We start from the raw sequence: 20,701 nt of genomic DNA, 5'->3' as shown, positions 1-20,701 counted from the left end.
AGCTATCTTTTGAATGGCTGTAAAAATGAAAAGAACTTGCCAATACTCGATAATTTATATTGTTGAGCCCGTAACTTTATAAAGTTGTATTTATATGCGTTGCCGGGTGCGAAATGTGGCCGGGGAGTATTTCGTTTATCATGGGTACAGATACAAACTAGCGAGTGCCCGACTCAGAGATACCCTGGGCACAGCGACGAGCTGCCTCTAGAATTATTCGAGCTGTGAGTTCTTCTTTCAGTTTATATATGCGAATATACCCAAGTCCAAGCTGGAACAAACATGTTTATTGAAGTGAAAGTTATATTATATCTAGAACCAAAATTTGGTTATGTCTGTCTCTCAGAAAATCTCATGTGAAAACCGATAATTATCGATTTCGTGCAAATGGCCTAAGATATCGATATCGATCCAGGATAAGTCAGCTGCCTGTTACCAATATACCCGCATGCATTTAGTATAGGGTATGTTAACGAACAATTTCAGTTTCTTGTCGCTGGGTTAAATGAAATTTGTAATTTGCATATTAATTTATGATATTAAATGGACAATGACCAGAAATGGCGGCGCCCGAATCAACGAACCCCTGTTTACAGGGTATGTGAAATGGGAAATGTCGTTGATATGCGCTCAGCTTCGTTTCGTCGTGATTCGCCGTGACTCTATTAAATTTGTAATAAAACGTCATTAGGTGTAAGTGTGCGGTGCGTGGTGTCGCTTAGATTTATATGGTGGGGCAAATGAAAGCCCTGAATTGTCACGCTTATTGCGTGTGTGCGAGGGTGTGTGTGAGGGTGTTGGAGTGTGTCCCTGTGATGTTTGTTGCACTTGCGGCTGCTGTGGCCAGTTGTTCAGCTCGCCCAGGCGCTATGTCCAGGCCCAAAGTTGGGTTATTAGCTTATGCAAATCCAGCAGCTGGCGGGGGTTGGGAACAGTTTATGCCGCATGCCACATGCCCAGTCTGGGGCCCAGCTAATACGGCAATCGGTGTGTGCAATGCGGTGTGAGGATTACAATCCTAAGTTAACCAGCAGCTGTTTGATCTTTCAAATGAAACAGCTCGCAAATCCCCAAAGGGCAAGCGAGAATCGGGTCGAAGCTAAATGTTATATGGAAAATAGAATGTGCAGAATGGAAAATGGAAATAGAAAATGCCAAATGGCAAATGGCAAATGATGAAATGTTCAAATGTAGCCCCAGCAAAAGGTAAAGCCAAAGCCGGGTTGCGGTTGCCATTGGACCGATTCACAATTTTTTTAATTATGAAATGAATTTAAGGAGCAAATATTTATTTATCACTTGATAAAAGCCTCCTTCTCTCATCTGCTTGTTAAAGTTAACAAGCACTTTAATGTTCACGGTATTTCCATGGAAGTCGTTTTGGCAATTTTCACAAAATTATTTAATTAGCAACTTTATTTATTTTCTAATTTTTCTTAAGTCCAATGTTAAACCTATGAAATATGTTTTATAGTTGGCAGATAAGACTGAAAGTACTCTCTCTTCTGCCTGTCAAAGTTATGCTTAAATTATCCCAGCAAATTGCTGTTGCCACATTGTTACAGAGATAATGAAATGCAATTTAATGAAATTCATTCATTTATAATGAAAAGCTTTGTAGATGAATATGAAGCCAAACATTAAACATTCGTTCGTCCAACCTTTATGGCCGTTTTCCACCCGGGGTGGGTTGGACATACCGCAGCACAGAGAGAAACATGTCTTAAATGAGTTTTCACAAAGTTCTTTGAAGATGAATTTGAATTGGAATTTCCTTAAGCCCGGTGCTAGCGTGCACTTACATCACATTAGGCAACAGTCATTAGTCGGACTGTGCATTGATCATCAATCAATCAGTCAGTCAGTTCTTCGCTCTGTCAATCAGTCAGACCGTAAGCTTATCAGTCAGTCTTTTGGCAAGTTAATACGTCAATTTGTAAACCTGTTAAACATTCAGTCAATCAATCAGTGAATCACTCACTCAGTCAGTATATCAATCAATCACTCAATTAATTAGTTAACCAGCTAGTCAGTCACTTAGTCAATCAATCACTCAGTCAGTTAAACTATCACTCAGTTAGTTAATCAATCAATCACTCAATCAACCAATCACTCAGTCGGTCAATCAATCACTGATTGACTAACTAATCAACCGCTTAGCTAGTCAATCAGTCTATCACTCAATCAACCAATCACTCGGTCGGTCAATCAATCACTGATTGACTAACTAATCAACCGCTTAGCTATTCAATCAGTCTATCAGTGAATCAATCGCCCAGTAAATCAGTCAGTCAAGCACTGGCATTAGTCAGTTAGTCAATTAGTCAGTCAATTGCTTAATCAGTCAGTCAATCAGTACAGTTATTTTTGTCTATACAACAGAGTTGCCATCCCACCGAAAAAAAACAAATAACAAGTAAATTCTACATCCTCCATCAGCTACATTTTGTGGAAAACTTTGGCATGAACACAGCTGCACTCTTAACTGTTCACATAACCTCAAATAGTTTTGTTTTAGCTGCAGAGTTGCCACCTCACTCGGAAAACGAAGGTGCCGTATTTATTGGGCCACTTTCAAAGTTTTCTTTACGCAAAATTCGCCACCCACGCCCAAAAAATACACAGCTCAAATCCTTTTGGCTGGGCCATGAAAAATGAAGCGCACCAGGAAAAAACAAATAAAATGTTATTCAGGCCGGGCAAAAATGCTAGTGTGCTTATCCATAATAATAACTAGTTGGCCGGAGCCAAGTCTGCAGCCACGTCCATTGCCTGCCACACGGAATATGCTGGCCGATTTTCCATTTAAGCGCGTGTCGCCCGCGGCTGATGCCCCCGATACGGGCGGGGTTCGGGCTGGGCAGCCGGAACTGTGTCGGTCGAGTAATCCCGACGCTGTTTGTAATTTGAATACCGGCCCATATAGCCGGCAATCATTATTTATGGACGCTCCGCTCACATTTGCCGCTCGAGATGTGCAGCTAATGACGTAGCCGCAACTGGCCCGACCCCGTCCACTGGGCCGCAGTGTTCGCTAATCGACGCCAAAAACTAAACCCCAATATCAAGTGACAAGTGCCAGGGATAAGCGACAAAAAAAAAACCCACACACAAACCCAGGCCGATCAACGCCATGCGCCTCAATACCTTGTAACGGGGCTCAAGCATAAACAGAAGGTTGATCCAGCTTTAATATAACGCCAACCTATATGAATCCCGAATACCCTGTAATAAGACACAATTATAACAAAGTTTATCCAGCTGTAACCAACCTCCAACCTATATGAACCCTGAATACCCTGTAACCAGGCACAAGTATATAACTAAAGGTTGATCCAGCATCAATATAACGCATACGTATAGCTTTACAATGAAAGATACATAATATATATATATATATAGAAATATATAATATATATATACTATTCAGCTACATGTCAAGTTGAATGATTCCAGCTCTTAAAATCTTAGGATTTCAATATCGATTCTTATCGATTGCTTGAAAACGGGGCAAGTTATCGATTATTGGAAGCAAACTCGTAGTGCGTGGGCACTAGAAGGATCTACGTTTAGTATATCAAGTCTCTAGCTCTTATGGGTCCTGAGATCCTTGCGTCAAGCATACTGAGGGGCAGACTCGGCTATGGCTTATGGAGTCGGAGATGCTTCCTTCTGCCTGTTACATTCATTTGCACAGAAACATTATACCCTTTTTAACCATTTTCAATGGGTTCAGGGTATATGAAGATAAGAAAATAGTTCAATCTATCCGTATTGAACTGCGAGCCTATGCGAACTCAGGGTTTATAATAGCTAGAGAGCTGAAATTTGGTATGCAGTTTTCTATATGCCCTACGCAAGTAAATGTATTTGACATTTGGCGATCCCTTAGCCACATCCCGAAATAATAACGTGAGCTCAATTTGATGTGCAAGATATTCCTTAACTAAGCATAAGAAATACTCCTAAAGCTATTTCAATTTTTGCTCTTAATAATTTATAACGTATTAATAAATAAAATATATATATATTTTTTTAAATTCCTTCGATCTATTTTCATTCAACAACCTGCCGAGCTGGCGAGCTGAAATATGATATATTGTTTCATGTATACCCTGGCAAATGAAATGTATACAATATCGATTTTTTTTTGCTTCGCACTTACAAGAACTTCATATTGCATTTATGCAGAGCATGTGCTTTAAATAGATTAACGATTCGATGGAAAAACCCGTCAATGCAATTATGTGAATTTAAGTACAGGGTATCGGCTCGCTTTGCTGTGCTCCAAAGTAATTCTTAAGCCAACTTTTTATTTTCGGTAATACAAAGCCCGTCGCCTAATTGAATTGTCGGCAGGTGTAATGACAGGCTAAAAGGTTACGCATCATTAGGCAACGAAGATGAGGCTCCCCTGATGTAAGTGAAAACTCGAACATATCCGTTTTCGTATACCCTCCCCGTGGCTGCTGTCGCTAGCGGCTTGCAATTGGGCTAAGTGATGCTCCGGCTCAGGGCAGGACGCTGTGGCCTACCTACCACGAATCCCCGTTGAGTGATTGTCTGTGAGGAATTGATGCCAACTGTTTATGAGCATGTGGATTATGCCCAAAGCAGCTGTCCAAAATGTCAGCCGGAAGTTGGGCCCAAGCACTTAAGACCAATGATAGGAACGTGTTCCTTTCGAACACTTTCGCAATCAGCCTCAAAACGGCTTTACGGAATGGAAATGAACGTTTATGGGTAGCTTTGCGGAAACATTTAAGTCATGTGCTCAACAGGGGCTTATTTAAATTAATGAATTGCAATGTTAGAATGCCAGAAATTTTGTTAAAACTATTTGTGTTTACTCAAATGTCAGCGCCAAAATTGAACTTTTGGCATAAATCCATACTTGTGGGTGAAAAATGGGCGGAAACGGGCTTTTTGCTCAAGGAACTGTACGTAATATTCACAGTGACAGGTGGAAAATGGGTGGAATGCTGCTCCAAGTATTATGACATGAACTAGACAAAAATATTATCGAGCAAATTGTTAACAAAAAAAATTGAATTAAAAACTAAAATACACTTAAATTCCGAAACTACGAATTTGAGTTAAATAAAATAAGTTTTCACTTAACAAAATCACAAGTGGAAATGCGCGTGAACTCTACTGGAACTTGTGATAATTCAATTAAAGAGTTAAGAACTCTGTGCTGGCAGCTCAATCCTGTGCATATTGGAGGCGTGTGTGGGGGTGGGCGGGAGGTGTTAAGGAATGCAGACATGTGAATGTCAGGCTGGCTTCAAATAATTAACATGCGGGGGATTTCGGTTGTCTGTCACTGTCAAACTCTGACTTTTAGACAAACACATGAAAAAGGCGCTAAGCAAAAGGGCACGGAACAAAAAAGAAAATAAACTGGAAATAGGCAAAAAGAAAATAAAATATTTGCACATCACATGGTTGTGCGTGTGTGTGTGTGTGTGTGGGCCCAATGAAAAATGTCATGCGTAATTTCTTGATTGAAGCGTAAAGGCGGCAGCCAAGGTCTCGTGTATGGGCCACGTTTAGACGGCCCTCAGCAAACCGCTTAATTTAACGGGATGCGAATGGGCATAAGGAAGTCGGAACAAGGCATAAACTAGAGATGGGCGTAAGTCGTGTCTGGTGATACGAAGCAACACGAGGTGCTCGTGTTCTGCTAAGTGCTGCAAGCGAGAGCAATCCCAAGCGAGCACGAGCGAACACGACTTAACACGAACTAACTCCCGAGACAAACAAACATGAACACGAGCTCAAACCCTGATATAATTATTGGCTTTAATTCATGAATTAACACAAACACGAGTAGGGACGACTTTAAACGAGCATAATGACAGTGTTCGGGTCATTTGGACCAGCTTTCGAGATCTGGTATAGATCTTCTCTTCCGAATTTGTAAATCTACTAAAAACACTTGATAGCTCTTTAAAGCGAAAGAGTTTCCAGATCTTGTCAGGATCGTGTTTCATAAGGGTGAGGTTAAATTAGCTAGACTTAACTCCTAATTTCTTCCACTTATTTTTCCATGTCGTAATTATGTTTTAAGAATACAACAATATATCGATATACAAAATATTGTAAAATATACCAATGTCGTATATATCGATAACGATAATTCACAAAAATATATCGAGAAATCGATTTAGCTTTGACTGTAATTATACTTCAACGATATGGAATAATAAGTAGACGGATTTAAGTGTTACGATACATCGATATGTATCGATATATATCGATATCTGTAGGCAGAGAGAGACTATTAAATTAATTTATATATATTTTTTTATTTTTTTTTGTGAAAGAAACGACTTAAAAGCAGCTAGAAATTGGAATTCTTTGGGCAACCAATCTATGCCCAAGCTATCGGCCCTATCGGCTATTGGAGCAGGCGTCCATCTCTGGCTTGAGGCTGAACCCTAGGACAATGGCATTTATATTCATTTGTGCTTTGGTTGTTGCCACTTATTGACTTTCGGCCCCGCTGACTATGATTAATACACTTGGCATGCTACAGGTCAAGGGGTACGGAGGGGGCGGGAATGGTGGGAGAGGGGTGGAGAATCGACACGCGGAATTGAGGCCCATGAAGTAATTAAATTTTTGGTATAGCTAACAAAAATAGATGTATGTATGTGTACGTGGCGCATTGCAATTGCCTTGTGAACATTGGGCGGGCTTTAATGGGTTAACAATTAACCCATTGGTATGCGGCAGACACACAAGTGGCCCACTTCAGCTCAGCCACATTGTATACACACGCGTATATCATTTAGCATCTAGCATTTAGCATTTAAATATACGCCAATTTTCGTTCTCTTAAAAATAAATAAAGTCTCCTTACACAGGGGCTCAGGTTGGCATCTACGTGGCATATTCTGGCATGAGCATACTTTTAGCTGGCCCCCATTTGTGTTTATTATCAGCAATTTCTGTTTTCTTTTCTCTCTCTCTCGCTCTGCTTTGTTGTATTTAGTTCTAACGGCCGCTTGTTTACAAAACTTATTTTTCGGCTAAGGCGAATTGTATTTAAAATTTCAGCATTGATTGTGAACGCAGTCCATGATCTCTGGCTGGATATAGTGAGTGGCTAATTTCGACACTCCAGCTGGAAAACAGACATCGAATGGCCAGACAAGAGCTAGAAAGCAACAACATTTGAATCTAAACAGCGGCCGTCGAGTGAATAAAACTTTTGGAATTTCTCAGTTCGCTTTTCCAGCAACAATACGCTTATCTGCTTCATCTTTATATAATATATATATATATTATTTTGGTGAATCGGTACACGGCGCTTACCTCACCGTGGGACAAGACCTGATGCCTAATAAAATAAATAAATTATTTTCATTTTCATTGTTTTTCAAAGTTTTCCATAAGCAAAACAGTTGAAAAATGCCTTGCCCACAAGAAAAGTCGACAATTCGATTGCTTCGAGTTGGTTCTTGATCAACATGGTTCGGATTTTTGGTCTGTTTTCGATTCTGCTTTGCAGCGCATTCGTAAACGTTTCTATAGACTGGACTTAGTTTGTGTGTTGAATAAAGCAAGTTGTTGGAAAACATTTGATTTCTTTTACTGGACAAAGGGTTAAGAGTTGGATATATATATTTGAAATCAGATTGGGTAAAGCAAGCCAAATTTTCTAAAAAATATTTGTATATTAGAAACTGTTTTAAATTCCAAATATTTCTATATAAAATTCTCCATTTAAGCACAATTTATTATCTTATTTCAAGTATTTTAATGCTTGTAAACATAAGCATTAAAATTTTCCCTGACTCCCTTGTCTTATTTGAAGTATTCAGATTCTTCAACCAATTTTTCAATATTTATTTTATGCTTAATTTAAGAATATATTTAAGAACGAAATGCACTTGAAGTTTTCTCTGAGTGCACAAGAATCAATTGTGACGAAGAGAGCTAGAAATAGTTTCTTCTAGAATACAAAATAATTTTAGCTACGCGTATTTAAATTGCCATCGAAAGGGCATAGGAAATTCGTTGCTTCACTTGAGGCAATATTTAGCCATTTGGCCACTTTAAGGTATATTTAGTGGCAATTGGCAAAGCATGGAACGCAAAAGCAGAGAACATGCCGAAATAGAACGGACGTCATTGGGAAGACAGACGAAATGGAAAGCGCCAGGCCAAAGGGAAGATCCACTTGCCAGCCACTCGACCCACAATCGACCAAATTTGACAAGTTGTTTACATGGCCCCGAACGGAACGAACCAGCTCGAAGCCAGAACCCAAGCGATTCGACCTGCGGCGACCCGACGCACATTTGTGTATGTGTGTGTCCCTCTCTCTCTCTATGTGTGTGTGTGTGTCTCGGTATTGGCCCAAGTCGATCGTTTGCCTTATTCTTTATAGCTGCGGTTTCTATTTTGGTGGTGCGCCCCAACCGCCCCCCCTCCCCAACCCGCGCAGTTGCCGAATTGCATTTGCTTTAATTATTTGAAATAAACATAAACAAAAGCAGGCAATTGACCGCGCTGATGGCGTTAGCCAAGTTGAAACGCTTCTGTTTGCTTATGGCCAAATGATAATTTGGCCCAGACTGGCAAGAGTGTGTGTGCGAGTGTGTGCGAGTGTGTGTATAGATTGGAACACAGTTGGTTGCAATGCAAGACGTCTGCCAGGGCTCACTTGGGCCAAAGTTGAGACAAGGCCAAGGCTGTGACCCTTATCAACCACCCAACCACCCAACCACCCACCACCCACCGCCCACACCTACGCTGTGCAGCTCATCAATCACAGCGCTTGGTCGCCGCAAACACTTCAATTTGCCGGCAAATGTGTTGACAAACGTCCGCAGGCTCAGCAGCAGCAACAGGCACAGGCGCAGGATCCTAATGCTGGGGGAAAGGGGAAACTGAGAACAGGGGGAACAGCGGGAAAACATCTCGAGCTTAGCTTGTTTACACGCGTTCTTGGCCTGATACGCGTTCGCCCCTCAACCCCTTCCGGCTGGACGGTAGCACATTAGCAACACGTGTCGCTTGCCCGAGCTCCTCCCTGCTCCCAGCTCGGGCGCCGCTTAATTACACTTTTATGGAGTCATCTGGGTTGCCTGCTCCTGCCCGCCGCCCGCTCGAGCCGGGCTGCAGCCTTGCAGCTGCCATTCGCTGACTTTGGCTTTCATTGCTGTCACTGAGTTATGAGCTGATGCAATTCCTTCAGCTACCATTGCTGGCATCTTTAATTCTTGGCCTGGCCGTTGTTTATTTGCCTTAACATTGTCTTTGGCCATGGCCATAAGCGCACAGCGACTCTTACGACTTGTTCAACACGTTTGACACTCGCGTCAGGATACCGGCAAATGAATCCGTATTCGAAACACTTTCGTACGTCATCATTTAGTTAATAAAAACTTCAGTTCATTTTTTTTATGCTTCCGTTTCGTGCGCTCTTTCATATAGTTTATTTAGCATATTATAAATATGCTTTTTTATTTTGTTTATTATGGAAAATATTTAACAAATCCCAGCGCTATTTTTTTTGCTCTTTTTATAAACGAAAATATGCAGATGTTTTTCTCTGCTCTGCTGAGCAGGAAACTTCAGATCAATTGAGCAATCATTATAGTTGTATAAAGTGTTTGAGAACCTTAGCCTAATTGTATTATAGAAAAGAGATTCTAAAGATTATAAAGATTTTTTGAAATACCTTAATAGTTTATAAGGAATTCTTAAAATATCTGCCAAGCTTTTCTTTTCTAATTAATTATTTTAAAGTATTTTCGATTCAAGCTCGTGATCTTACTTGGAACTGGGGTCAAGGAATCGGCAAAAATAGCGGTTCATTTTTTTTTTACAGATTTTTTTAATAAACATTTTTCTATCTATACCAATTTCTATATAAACCCATTTATCAAATATTCGACCTAAAAACACGGGCGACAAAACTTGTTGTCCCGAGAAATATCAAAAATAGATTTGACTTTAATTGAATTGCACTTTAGTATTTGCATGCTTTCTCTGTCTTTCTCTTTTGCTCACTTTCGCTCTCTCTCTCTCTTCCTCTATCTCTCATACTAACTATCTCCCATGCTCTCTCCCTCATACTCCCACTCTCTCATGCTAACTCTCTCTCTCTCTCTCATGCTCTTTCTCTTCTGTTCTCTCTTAAGAGCGTTACACAACTGTTTTCAATTCCTTTTTGCATCGCATTCGTAAACGTTTTCAAAACCTTTGCAGCTTTCTAGGCCGCCTTCAAATAAACATAGCTCGAATTTGTAAAACTGTTAAATACTTTATCTACTCTCTTCTTTATTTTTAATAATAGGAATATACCCCTAATACAGGGCATACGAAAAATGTTTGACTCAGAGTATAATTTGATTTGTTTTTGTTATTGTTTTCACTTATTTGCGTTATTAACAATTCATTTGTTTATGCTGCAAACGAAAATTCGTGTGTTTTGCTTCTGAATTATCCGCGGGTTACATTCGAATATTCCGGAAAAGTTTCGTGCTCGTTAATGTGTAAGTTGAAAGCTTGAAGCTTGAGTGGAGGTCGGGTAGGGTACGGCAGGGTAGGGTAGGGTAGGGTAGGGTATTCATATATTGTCATATCTCGGCTTTCACATGATTAATTTTGTTTATTGCCTCGGCCCGTTCTTTATTTTCTTCTCGCTTGGCTGTAATTCGATTTGGCTTTTGTTGCTGATGTTGCCGTTGTTTGTTATTGCCCATTGTCTGATTTACATTTATTTGTTTACCTTTGGCTGCTTTTTTGTTTATTTTTTTTTTGTTTTCTTTCTGTTTTTGTTTTATAACCGAACTCTGAAATTCTCATTTGGTCGAGCAGCTGTCAGCGCAGCTATCAAAAAGTCACCCACATTGATGGCTTATCGATGATGCGGAAAGTGTCTCCTTCGGGCCCCTCGACCTCGCGACCCCTCGTCACCTCTCGCGCCCAAATATTCAAGGTCTAGGCGACTCTTTGGAGCATTTCACGGTCCATTGAGCCGTGGCCCAAATGTACTGTGCATAATTTTTATTACAAACAATTTTATTGCATATTTTACATATTCACATATTCCGACAATTCGCAATTTGCGACACGCATCCAGCAATGGGAGTGGGGGGGCTATTGCCCCCAATCCCATTCCCATACCCATTCCCAATCCCCATTCTCCATCTGGCAAATGCATCGTAAAAAGTGCTCTGCATTAAATGCAATCGTTAAAAATGATAAATGATGAATCGCCAAGTGCTGCGGAACTGGAACTGGAACTGGCACTGCAATTGGAATTGAAAATGGAATTGGAACCAATTAACCGACAAAGGCAATTCCATTTCCATTTTCAGTAATTAAACTGATGCCAAACGATAAGGCTATGGAAATGTGAGCGGTACCGAGATCATTTTGCGATATCTTTTGGTAGAGAAAAAAAGCCTCATTTTCAAAGTTGCTGCAAAATTTGAACCAGCGTCTTGCAGCTTGCTGTTTCGACGCTCGCTCAACTAAGGCACACATTGACTTTCGCTTGTAAATAAAAATATTTCAAATATTTAACTAAATAAAGCAATATAAAAATGAAAAAAAACGCTGTTAAATTTGAACCAGCAACGCACAGCTTGCTGGTTCAACGCTCAGGCAACTAAGCCGCCCAGGCGTAAGCTCATAAATCGAATCAATTAAAACAGAAAAGGCAAGTTATCTATAGAAGATCATGACGAAAACTCATCAAATCCGATTTAGTCGGACTTAGCTGAGATGTCTAGAGATACGATTAAATGGGCATATTTCATATTTGAAGCAATTATACAAAATTAGATGTCTAGACTTGCTTTCCTTAATTATATCTTAATTAACCATCGATTGTTCACAGTTCAGCTATAGGATATAGTGGAGCGATATGAATAGTTCTAACAAGATAGCAACAGTTGGGATTGAGAAAGAATCGGACAGATGAGCTGTGCTTAAGTCTGACTGACTATATAGATGGATCAATAATGATTGAATACACAACATTCGCCTGCCCTCCAAAAAGAAGTACTGTCAATGCGACTAGCGAACACCCTACAAAAATAGATGTGTTAAAAACTTGATTGATTATAGAGTATAGAGTTTTATCATAATATAGAAGATGTCGCAAGCTGACCGCGTGAACCAAGCCAGCCGTTCCTGTCGCCCTAGAGTTGACCAAAAGCTTTTAGACAGCCACTTGTTTTGGCCTACTTGAGCATGAGATTTCCCCAATTCAATTTGCATTTTTGTATTCAACTCGGCGGAGAAACTGCAGCTGATCAATGGGAACTGCTTTCTCGAATTTGCCAAATCAATAATTTTGATAATTTACTACGCGTTTTATAATTATATTTGGCCTCGACTATTGGCAGCTTTTTGTTTTTGGAAAACATTCGCTGGCGTTTGTGCGTTTTCAAATAAATATATATAATTATTTTAATATATATTTGTAATATAATGTAATAATATTTAATAAAATCCTATGACTTATTTTCGTCCAAATAATCAAATAATCAAATTTCCTAATTCCTTAAAACTAACCAAACTTTTTCAGAGGCAAATGCTGGAAATTTACAGAAGCATCAAAATATTTTTCACAATTTTCTGTCCACTTTCATTCACAAGGTTTTACGAAAAAATGTTCAGAATTGAAGAACTTGTATTTTCCTAAAATAGAGAAATGATTTTATGCTTCATTTTAAATATTAATGGGAACCAATTCTTGAGAGAAGAGCTACATTTTAATTTAATAAAAAACCAAGAACTTCGAACTAACCTAACTTTTCAACACGTTCACTCACTCACACTCTCTCTCTCTCTCTCTCTCTCTCTCTCTCTCTCTCTCTCTCTCTCTCTCTCTCTCTCTCTCTCTCTCTCTCTCTCTCTCTCCCTCTCTCTCTCTCGTTGACAGCACTCTTAAGCCTGGGCGCTCTCGCCGCGCTGCTCTCGCTAACTTCTATGACCCTGGCGAGCATTACGTACAGTGTTGAGCAGTCAAGAGGCACGATAAGGTCCAGTGTTGGACAAGGCAATACGATGTTTATGCTTGGCAGCAGCGTGGTAGATGCGGAGGCCGATGAGATGGATGAATTAGATTCGGGTATACTGCTGCCCGATGAGAAGGACAATTGCCCGGCGGGCTATTTCCACTGCAATACGACGGCCCAGTGCGTGCCGCAGCGCGCCAATTGCGACGGAAGTGTGGAATGTGATGATAGGTCGGACGAGTGGAACTGTGTCAATGAGGTGGATGCCAAGTACTGGGATCACTTGTTCCGCAAGAGCTCGTTCGGGCGCCAGGGCATGGATGACAAACCAATTGGCGTGTGTTGTGAGTACCCGATGACTGATAAAAACATGAAAAACAACAAGGTCAAAGCAATTAAGGCGCCTCGTTAAGAGCGACAACACTGTGCGAGTGGCGCCAGCTAGCGGACGCTTGGCCCATTGAGGTTATGTACCTCTCTCTGTCTCCCTCTCTCTTTCTGTCAGTCGCATTCGCATTTTAATAATAGAAATTCGCATGTAAATTCGCAAGTTTCCATTCAGTTTTCATTCATTTAATTAAAAGACTCAAAAGACAATTATCCTTGATGACAATTGTCTCAAATGTAATGTGGCCATCCCGACGCACAGTAAATATCCCGTTAACGCGAATTCGTTTCGCAATTTCATTTTCTCTCTTTTTTTCCCCCCTTTTCTTCTGCTTTGATTCATTTGCAGACTGGCCGAATGCGAAGAACTTCAGCTGCCCGTGTCGCGGCAACGAGATCTTGTGCCGCTTTCAGCAGCTCACGGCGTTGCCACCTCAGCTGCCCACCAACAATCTGTCAACCCTGTAAGTACCCAAACATGTTGCCATATATTTCTGTAAAGGTAAGGAAATGTATGTGCAACTCTTGCAATTAGTTATTGGCAAATAGTAAGAATTTTGTTTGCTGCCAACTGGCATGGATTTTTAGATATGGCAGCACCAAGCAGTGTTGGTTAACAAAGTTGTAAGTGACGCACTTTACAAGACGGTGTTGCCACTATTTGAAATCTTTAGTTAAATGCAATCAAGCTACTTGTCAACTAACAAGCAGTTTGACAGGTTAATAAAAAAAATATCTCTAAGATGACTTTGAAGTGGAACTTAAGCTTTTATATTAATTTAACGTGTACACATAATGTATATAATGTATATTTTCATTTTCAGAGTTTCAGAGTCGTTTCAGTTTTTGTTTTATTTAAGCTTTTTATTAGCTTAACCATTTCACAATTTGTTCTTTTTTATAGTTTCCGCTCTTTTGTTTCCTGGTAATTTATTAATTTACTTTTACTACATGCATCTGAGTTTTATTTCCTCAATTGACGCTCGCCCTTTTTCTTTTATGTTTTTATGCTATTTTGAAGGGTAGTCATTAATCCTTGTGTCCTCCAATTATGCTGAGGAAGTCTATATAGGCTTTTTGTTCGCGTTAAATATCCGTCAGGTTCACTTTTCATATCAAACTTTTACATATTTTTGCCTATTTTATGTTCACAACTTTTCACCATTCCAAATGCACTTACTTTTCATGGCTTTTCTCATGACACTTTCTGCATATTTATATTTGTATAAAGCACATTTACAGATGCTTAAATCATTTCTAGAAAATAAGAATTCCGTTTATATCCCAAGGTCTGATACACTTCACTTCATGTTAACAGCTTATCAACGTTCCAAATGCACTTACTTTTCATGCCTTTTCTCAGCACAATTTGTATATATTTCATTAGGTAAACAGCCCATTTAAATAGACTTTAGTATTTTGTGGATTGTCAATTATGAATTATCTTTATATTCCAAGGCCTTGCATATTGTTGCCCACTTTATTTACGTTCTAAATCCACTTACTTTGCATGCCTTTTCTCACTACACATTTGATACATTTCCTTTATTATCAAGCCCATTCAAGTAAACTTCAATATTTTATAGGTTGTAAGAATATTTGTAATACTGTCTTTACGGAAATGAACCAATTGATTTCAAATTAAATTGGGGGATTCTCTTTTCCTTTTCTTATCCACAGCGATCTGACGGGCAACAATTTTGGCCTCATCGACGAAACCTTCTTCGGCGGGCTGCCCGCGGTGGAGAGCCTGTGAGTAATGGACGCCAGCTGTAAGTCGGAGCCCGTAAAGCTCCGGCTAAAGCCTCGTTAAAATCGAAATTCAAGCGCCCGGCGACCAGAAGCCAACCAATTGTGGATGCTTGCGTTTAGCTGTTGAAATTTTAAGATACAGTCCCAGATATTAGCCTCCTGCTGTGTCCTTTAAGCAGCCACACGCTGGCGCACATACAAATTACGCACACAGCTCGACTGCATGTAAGGGTGGGGCGAAGGGCAGGCGGGACAGGGGGACAGGGGGACAGGGGAACAGGGTGGCAGGGTGGGGGTTTCATGGAGATATGGCAGACAGCTCGTATCGTGTTTTGCAGCCGGTTGCAGTTTATGTGCTACTGTGTTAAAGGACACTCTCTGCGACCAGGCTAAAGCCGTAAAACCGTTTTAACATACGACAAAATGTGAGACGCTTCGTTAACACTGCTAAAAAGAAACAAAAGAAAAGCAAAACACCCGAAAACTTATCCACAGATGAAAATATGAAAAGCGCTCCGAGTAGCTAAACTTATCAAATTTGGCTTAAATTTAACGCCTCGCAGTCGATTCGAGTGGGGCGTGTTTTTGCGAGAGATGGAGAGAGTTTTAACTAGGCACTAGATTACAAGAAAGGGCAGTATAAGGCCCTAGGAGAGTAAATTTTGTAACTAATTTCTTGATGAACAGGCTAAAGAGACGGGAGAGTGACTGCGCAAGAGAAAAAAGCTGGAAGTGAGAGCGAGGCCAAGAAAAAAAGAGAAAGAATGGGAGAGCGTCTTAAAAGCGAGATAAAGAGAGCCATATAAATGGTTTGATCATAGCAAATGAAGACGTTTAAGGACAGAGAGACATAGGGAGAAAGAGAAAGACACGAAGACAAAGTTTGATTACAACAAGGACAGAGCTTAACATGTTATGTGCTTAGACAGAAAGGGATAAGGAAAAAGGGAGACAATGAGAGGAAGTTGTTTGCTTTCCGTTCCATAAGATATACAGGGAGAGAGAAAAATAATAAGAGAGGCTATAGAAAGGGGCTGACAGATTGGATTGAGAAGAAAGAAAGAGGGACATAGAAAGAAAGGTATCCAAAGACATAATTCGATCTCGAGAAAAATGAAAGCTTAAAATCTTAAGTAATTTACAAACGAATGGATTGAGAGAGAGAAGGGAGAAGAAAAAGAATAAAGAAGGAAGGAGGAAGATAGAGAAAAAGTGAAGGAGCAAGAGTGAGAGCTTCGTCGAGGCAGCTCCAATAAACAAATCAAGTTTTTAGATTCAATATTCAGCTTAAATTCCTAAAGATTCGATAGATTACGTAGGATTTTCTCTCAGTGTTGCCATAGTTGATTCATTAGCTACGGTCTGCGTTGCCAGACTTTGTAGTTAATCGCTTTATCCATCTTGGCTACGAGTATATTGCCTATTGGGCACATTGCTTAAGCCTAAGCACTTGGATATCCATCACTGGGACAGTTTCTGCCTGACCACACCCCCTAACGCAACCTCCCACAGCCGCCCACATACGGACGCACATGGACACGGACACGCCCACCATCTGGCCTCCTTTTGGCCTGCACTTGAGCCGCATCTGCGTAATCCGCTGTCAAGTGTTGCCATCTGGTTGCGGATCCTCTCGTTTTTGAAATTGACAAATTCCGGCGACACCCCAATTATATCGCATGGGAATCGAAAAGACGCAAAGATGACGCGGCGCCTCCGGCTGAGGCGTCCGTGTGGGCCGTCGGACATTTGTAAAAATTAAATTGACCGCAGGCTGTCAAAGCAAATGCGTTCCAGTTATAATCAAAAAGTGTGTGGGAGTTAACAATGAGAGGCTATGAAACCACACAACATTTTCCGACTAGACGATACCCTGTGCGAAATTTTGAGTGCACGTGAGCTGCTTTGGGCATCAGCAAAAACATGCCCAACTTCTCAGTGGATGACTTTAGAAAAAGTACATGACTGGTAGATACCCAGTAGCTAGCTTAAGAGCCCTTTGCCCTAGAAGTAACAGAAAAGTAAGCAACATAAATACAAGACTTCCAGACGCGATAATACCCTGTAAATAGTGAAAGTTAAAAACTAAAAGAAAATTCTAAGCCTAAACAATGAAGAAGTGTCAACACAGAAGAGCTCGACAGTGGAGTATGCTAGACTGGTTAATACCCTGTAGCCTGCTTAAAAGCAGCTACCATGCACTTAGGAAAAGGGGCTGTAAACAACGAATAGCATTCGTGACTGGCAGATACCCTGCACTTAGTTTCAAGCAAGCAAGGGAATTAATAAAAAGAATGAAAAGCCTTCATTCAGCTTAAACGATTTCTGACGCACTTTAACAAAGTTTTCGCTCTGAAAATGGAATATTTCTGAATTTGTGCGAGTTGCTTTCCTGTTGCTCACAAACGCCTCAAGAAACGCCCAGCTTCTATTTTTTGTTAGGTTTGGAATAAAGAAAGAGAAAGAGATAAATAAATTGTTTGCGTTTCTTAGCTTGAAGTTTTTGTTTTTCGCCGTCAGCCGCATTTTCAGTGTGCGGCAAAACTTGACAATTGAATTTCATATTTATTAAGTTTTATTCATTGTTGTATCCATGTGTGCGCACACGTATCCTGCTCTTCATCTGTATCTGTATCTGTATCTGCATCTTTATTTGTATCTGTATCTGTATCTATTTCTCTACTCGCCCTTTTACGCAGGGTGCTCAAGCTCTGCGCAATCCGTGAGATTGCCTCTCATGCATTCGATAGACTGGCCGCCATTCCACTAAAGACACTGTAAGTATATGTTCCAGCGGGGGAGAGGGGTGGGGTGCTGCTATTGGCTGGGGCAGGCTGTTGGTTGGGGCATAACTCATAATTAAGTCTCATTATTTATGTGCTCTTTATTTATTTGTTGCTGCCGCTGCGGCGGCTGCCTCTTCAAATTGGCCTTCCTCTCTGAAAGCAAACAATTTGTATACACTGTTCACAATGCGCAGAAGAGTATGTTGGCTTCCGTTCATCTGAGTCAGATAACAATTAATCTTAATATAAGAAAATATGGCAGCACCCACGCGCAAGCTAATAATTTGTATACCCTATACACAATGTGCAGCAGAGTATATTGGCTTTGTGTAATGTCCGGCAGTCAGTTTATCTGTCCGTCCGTTCAATTATCCGAAACAAGTAAAATTACAGAATAATATGGCAACGTCCACGTTGAAGTTGGCAATTTAAATACCCTGTTCACAGCTTGTAAAAGAGTATATTGTGCCTGTCCCATAAAAGACGTTGCCATACCATCATGAAAATTGACAAGCTTTACGATTTAAGAGTGACCAGAGTAAGCAAATTTTGAATGAACATTTCTGCTGAGCTTCTCTTAACATCGTTTTATGAATCCAAAACAAATAATTATTTTACATTTTTTTGGAAAACTGGGAACGCGTATTGCGCAGTCGGTTATACCCGACTGCCACACACTGACTTGCACTACTCTTGTTCTACATTGACTTTTGCCTCCCCCATTTTTGTTTTTCTTTTGCAGTTATATGGACGATAATGAATTATCGCGTTTACCAGAGCATTTCTTTGCGCCGGGCAATCAATTGCGCATTTTGTGAGTATTATTACCTATTAATTTATAATTATTCGCATTATTAACCGTTAACTGTGCGCCTTTGGTCACACTTTATGCTTAATTTACCGTTGCTCTTATGCGCTTTTTAATAACTGAAGAGTTTGCATTTGCCGGGACTTAAGTACCTTAAGTTTTAATATTATATATGGTTAGCTGCTCAGAAAAGTTATCCAGATAAAGGCTCGAACTAGTCTTAATATAACTTAATACAACTATGACAACTATAACTACATATAAGTATATAAAGCAATCTGAAATATACACAAAGGGAGACATTTCCGATCCCACAAGGTATATTCTAGATCAGCATCAACAGCCAAGTTGATACAGCCATATCCATCTGTCCGACAGTCTGTTTCAATGCGAATTGTCTCTCAATTTGAGAGCTATGGGAACGGACCACTATATCATATAGCTGAACTAGGAGAGATCGGTCCTTGTGTGGCAAACGTTTTTCAATATATCTAATCAAAATTCGTCATTTTCTACTCAAACTATGCTCAAGATCAAGACCGCATTACTAAATTATATATATCTATTGGAAGAATCGGTTAAAAAATTAGTTTTTTTAGGGCAAAATATTCTGCACTCTAAGATATTTTGCTCAAGCTCAGCATTTATGAGCTTTACTTGTGCTTTTTTCATACAATCGGAGGGAACAAGGGAAAAGTTGGTTCACATATTATATAGTGAACTAATCCAAATGATTTCACAATATATGGAGTGTATATATCCTATATCGGTATCAAATTTTATTTAGGAAGCTCTGCAATGAGCCCAGGCCTCAGCCAAGTCTATTGAAAGCTATTGCATTGGCAAATTGCGCATACGCCGCGTGTGTTGCAGTATTTTTTAAAGCCCTTTTTTACGCACTCTTCACATAATTAACACATAAATATGAACTGCTTTGGCTTGTTTATTAGCTTTGGGCAACGCATTTGACATTTGCCATTCGCAACAAAAAAAGGTTTTAGTTGGAATTTTACATTAGTTTGTTATAAATATTAAGGCATTCACTATTTATGTGGCGCTCGCCAATAAAATAAACATAAATTGCATAGAATTGTCAAAAGAGAAAAAAAAACACGAGAGCATAAGTATATCAACGCCACGCCGAAGATTTAATACCCTTTCAAACATTTGGCCTATGGCTTTTGCAGATATGTGAGAAACGTGAAGCACGTGATTGCGGAGTTTGATGAAAATATCTAGGATAACAAATTTTTCCATCGATTCTTCCTATGGAGCTATTTGATATATAAGGTCGATCTTGATAAGACTTGACACATGTATAAGTAGCACAGTTTATATAGTAAATGCCGAGTTTAGTCAAGATATTTTGATACAAAAATAAGTTCTTCATACAAGAACCTAGTTTTCGACCGATCCTTTCCATGGCAGCTATATGATATAGTGGACCGATCCGGCCGGATTCGCCTTATATACTTCCTGCACAGAAAGACGAACCTATGAAACAGACAATCGGACAAAAGGACAGACAAACAGACGGACGGACAGATGGACAAGACTCTATCAAGTCGGCTGTTGATGCTGATCTAGAGTATATATTCTTTATGGGGTCGGATATGTGCTCTTCTATGCGTTGCATATATGTTGAGAAAAGCATAATACCCTCTGTAAGGGTATAAAAAAGACTATTTAGGTAACCCGCTTTCGTTTAATTTACAGCAGCAAAAGTTCATTTAATTCTAGTTTCACAATATCACGCATTTTTTATGCAAATTCTACAATATTATTTTATGTATATATGTACACATACATATATCAAATCAAGGCTTAGCTGATATTAGGCAATAACAAGCAAAGCCGAAAACCCTATCAAAAGAAAGGGTGTGCATAGACCAAAGCGAAAGGCTCGACCAATTAAGGATTAGGCTTTGATTGCATTTTGTGGGAGAATGGGAAGATTCTTAGGCTGCGCCTACTAA

The 20,701-nt window shown here is 39.9% G+C and overlaps 1 protein-coding gene across 1 annotated transcript in view; it reads left to right on the top strand.

The window, feature by feature from the left end:
- LOC115767571 (relaxin receptor 2) overlaps nt 1-20,701 on the top strand; it is a 34,734-nt gene that overhangs the window by 1,589 nt on the left and 12,444 nt on the right. The window contains exons 2-6 of the mRNA XM_030711857.1: nt 12,917-13,336; nt 13,729-13,843; nt 15,060-15,131; nt 17,831-17,908; nt 18,660-18,731. Coding sequence (XP_030567717.1) covers nt 12,917-13,336; nt 13,729-13,843; nt 15,060-15,131; nt 17,831-17,908; nt 18,660-18,731 — 757 coding nt within the window. The remainder of the gene's footprint in view (nt 1-12,916; nt 13,337-13,728; nt 13,844-15,059; nt 15,132-17,830; nt 17,909-18,659; nt 18,732-20,701) is intronic.

This window comes from Drosophila novamexicana, unplaced genomic scaffold (genome assembly GCF_003285875.2).
Source record: "Drosophila novamexicana strain 15010-1031.04,08,12 unplaced genomic scaffold, DnovRS2.1 tig00001415-arrow-arrow-pilon, whole genome shotgun sequence".
In the NCBI taxonomy this organism is placed as follows: domain Eukaryota; kingdom Metazoa; phylum Arthropoda; class Insecta; order Diptera; family Drosophilidae; genus Drosophila; species Drosophila novamexicana.
Note: the sequence above shows the minus strand (reverse complement) of the source record. Positions and strands in the feature narration are given on the sequence as shown.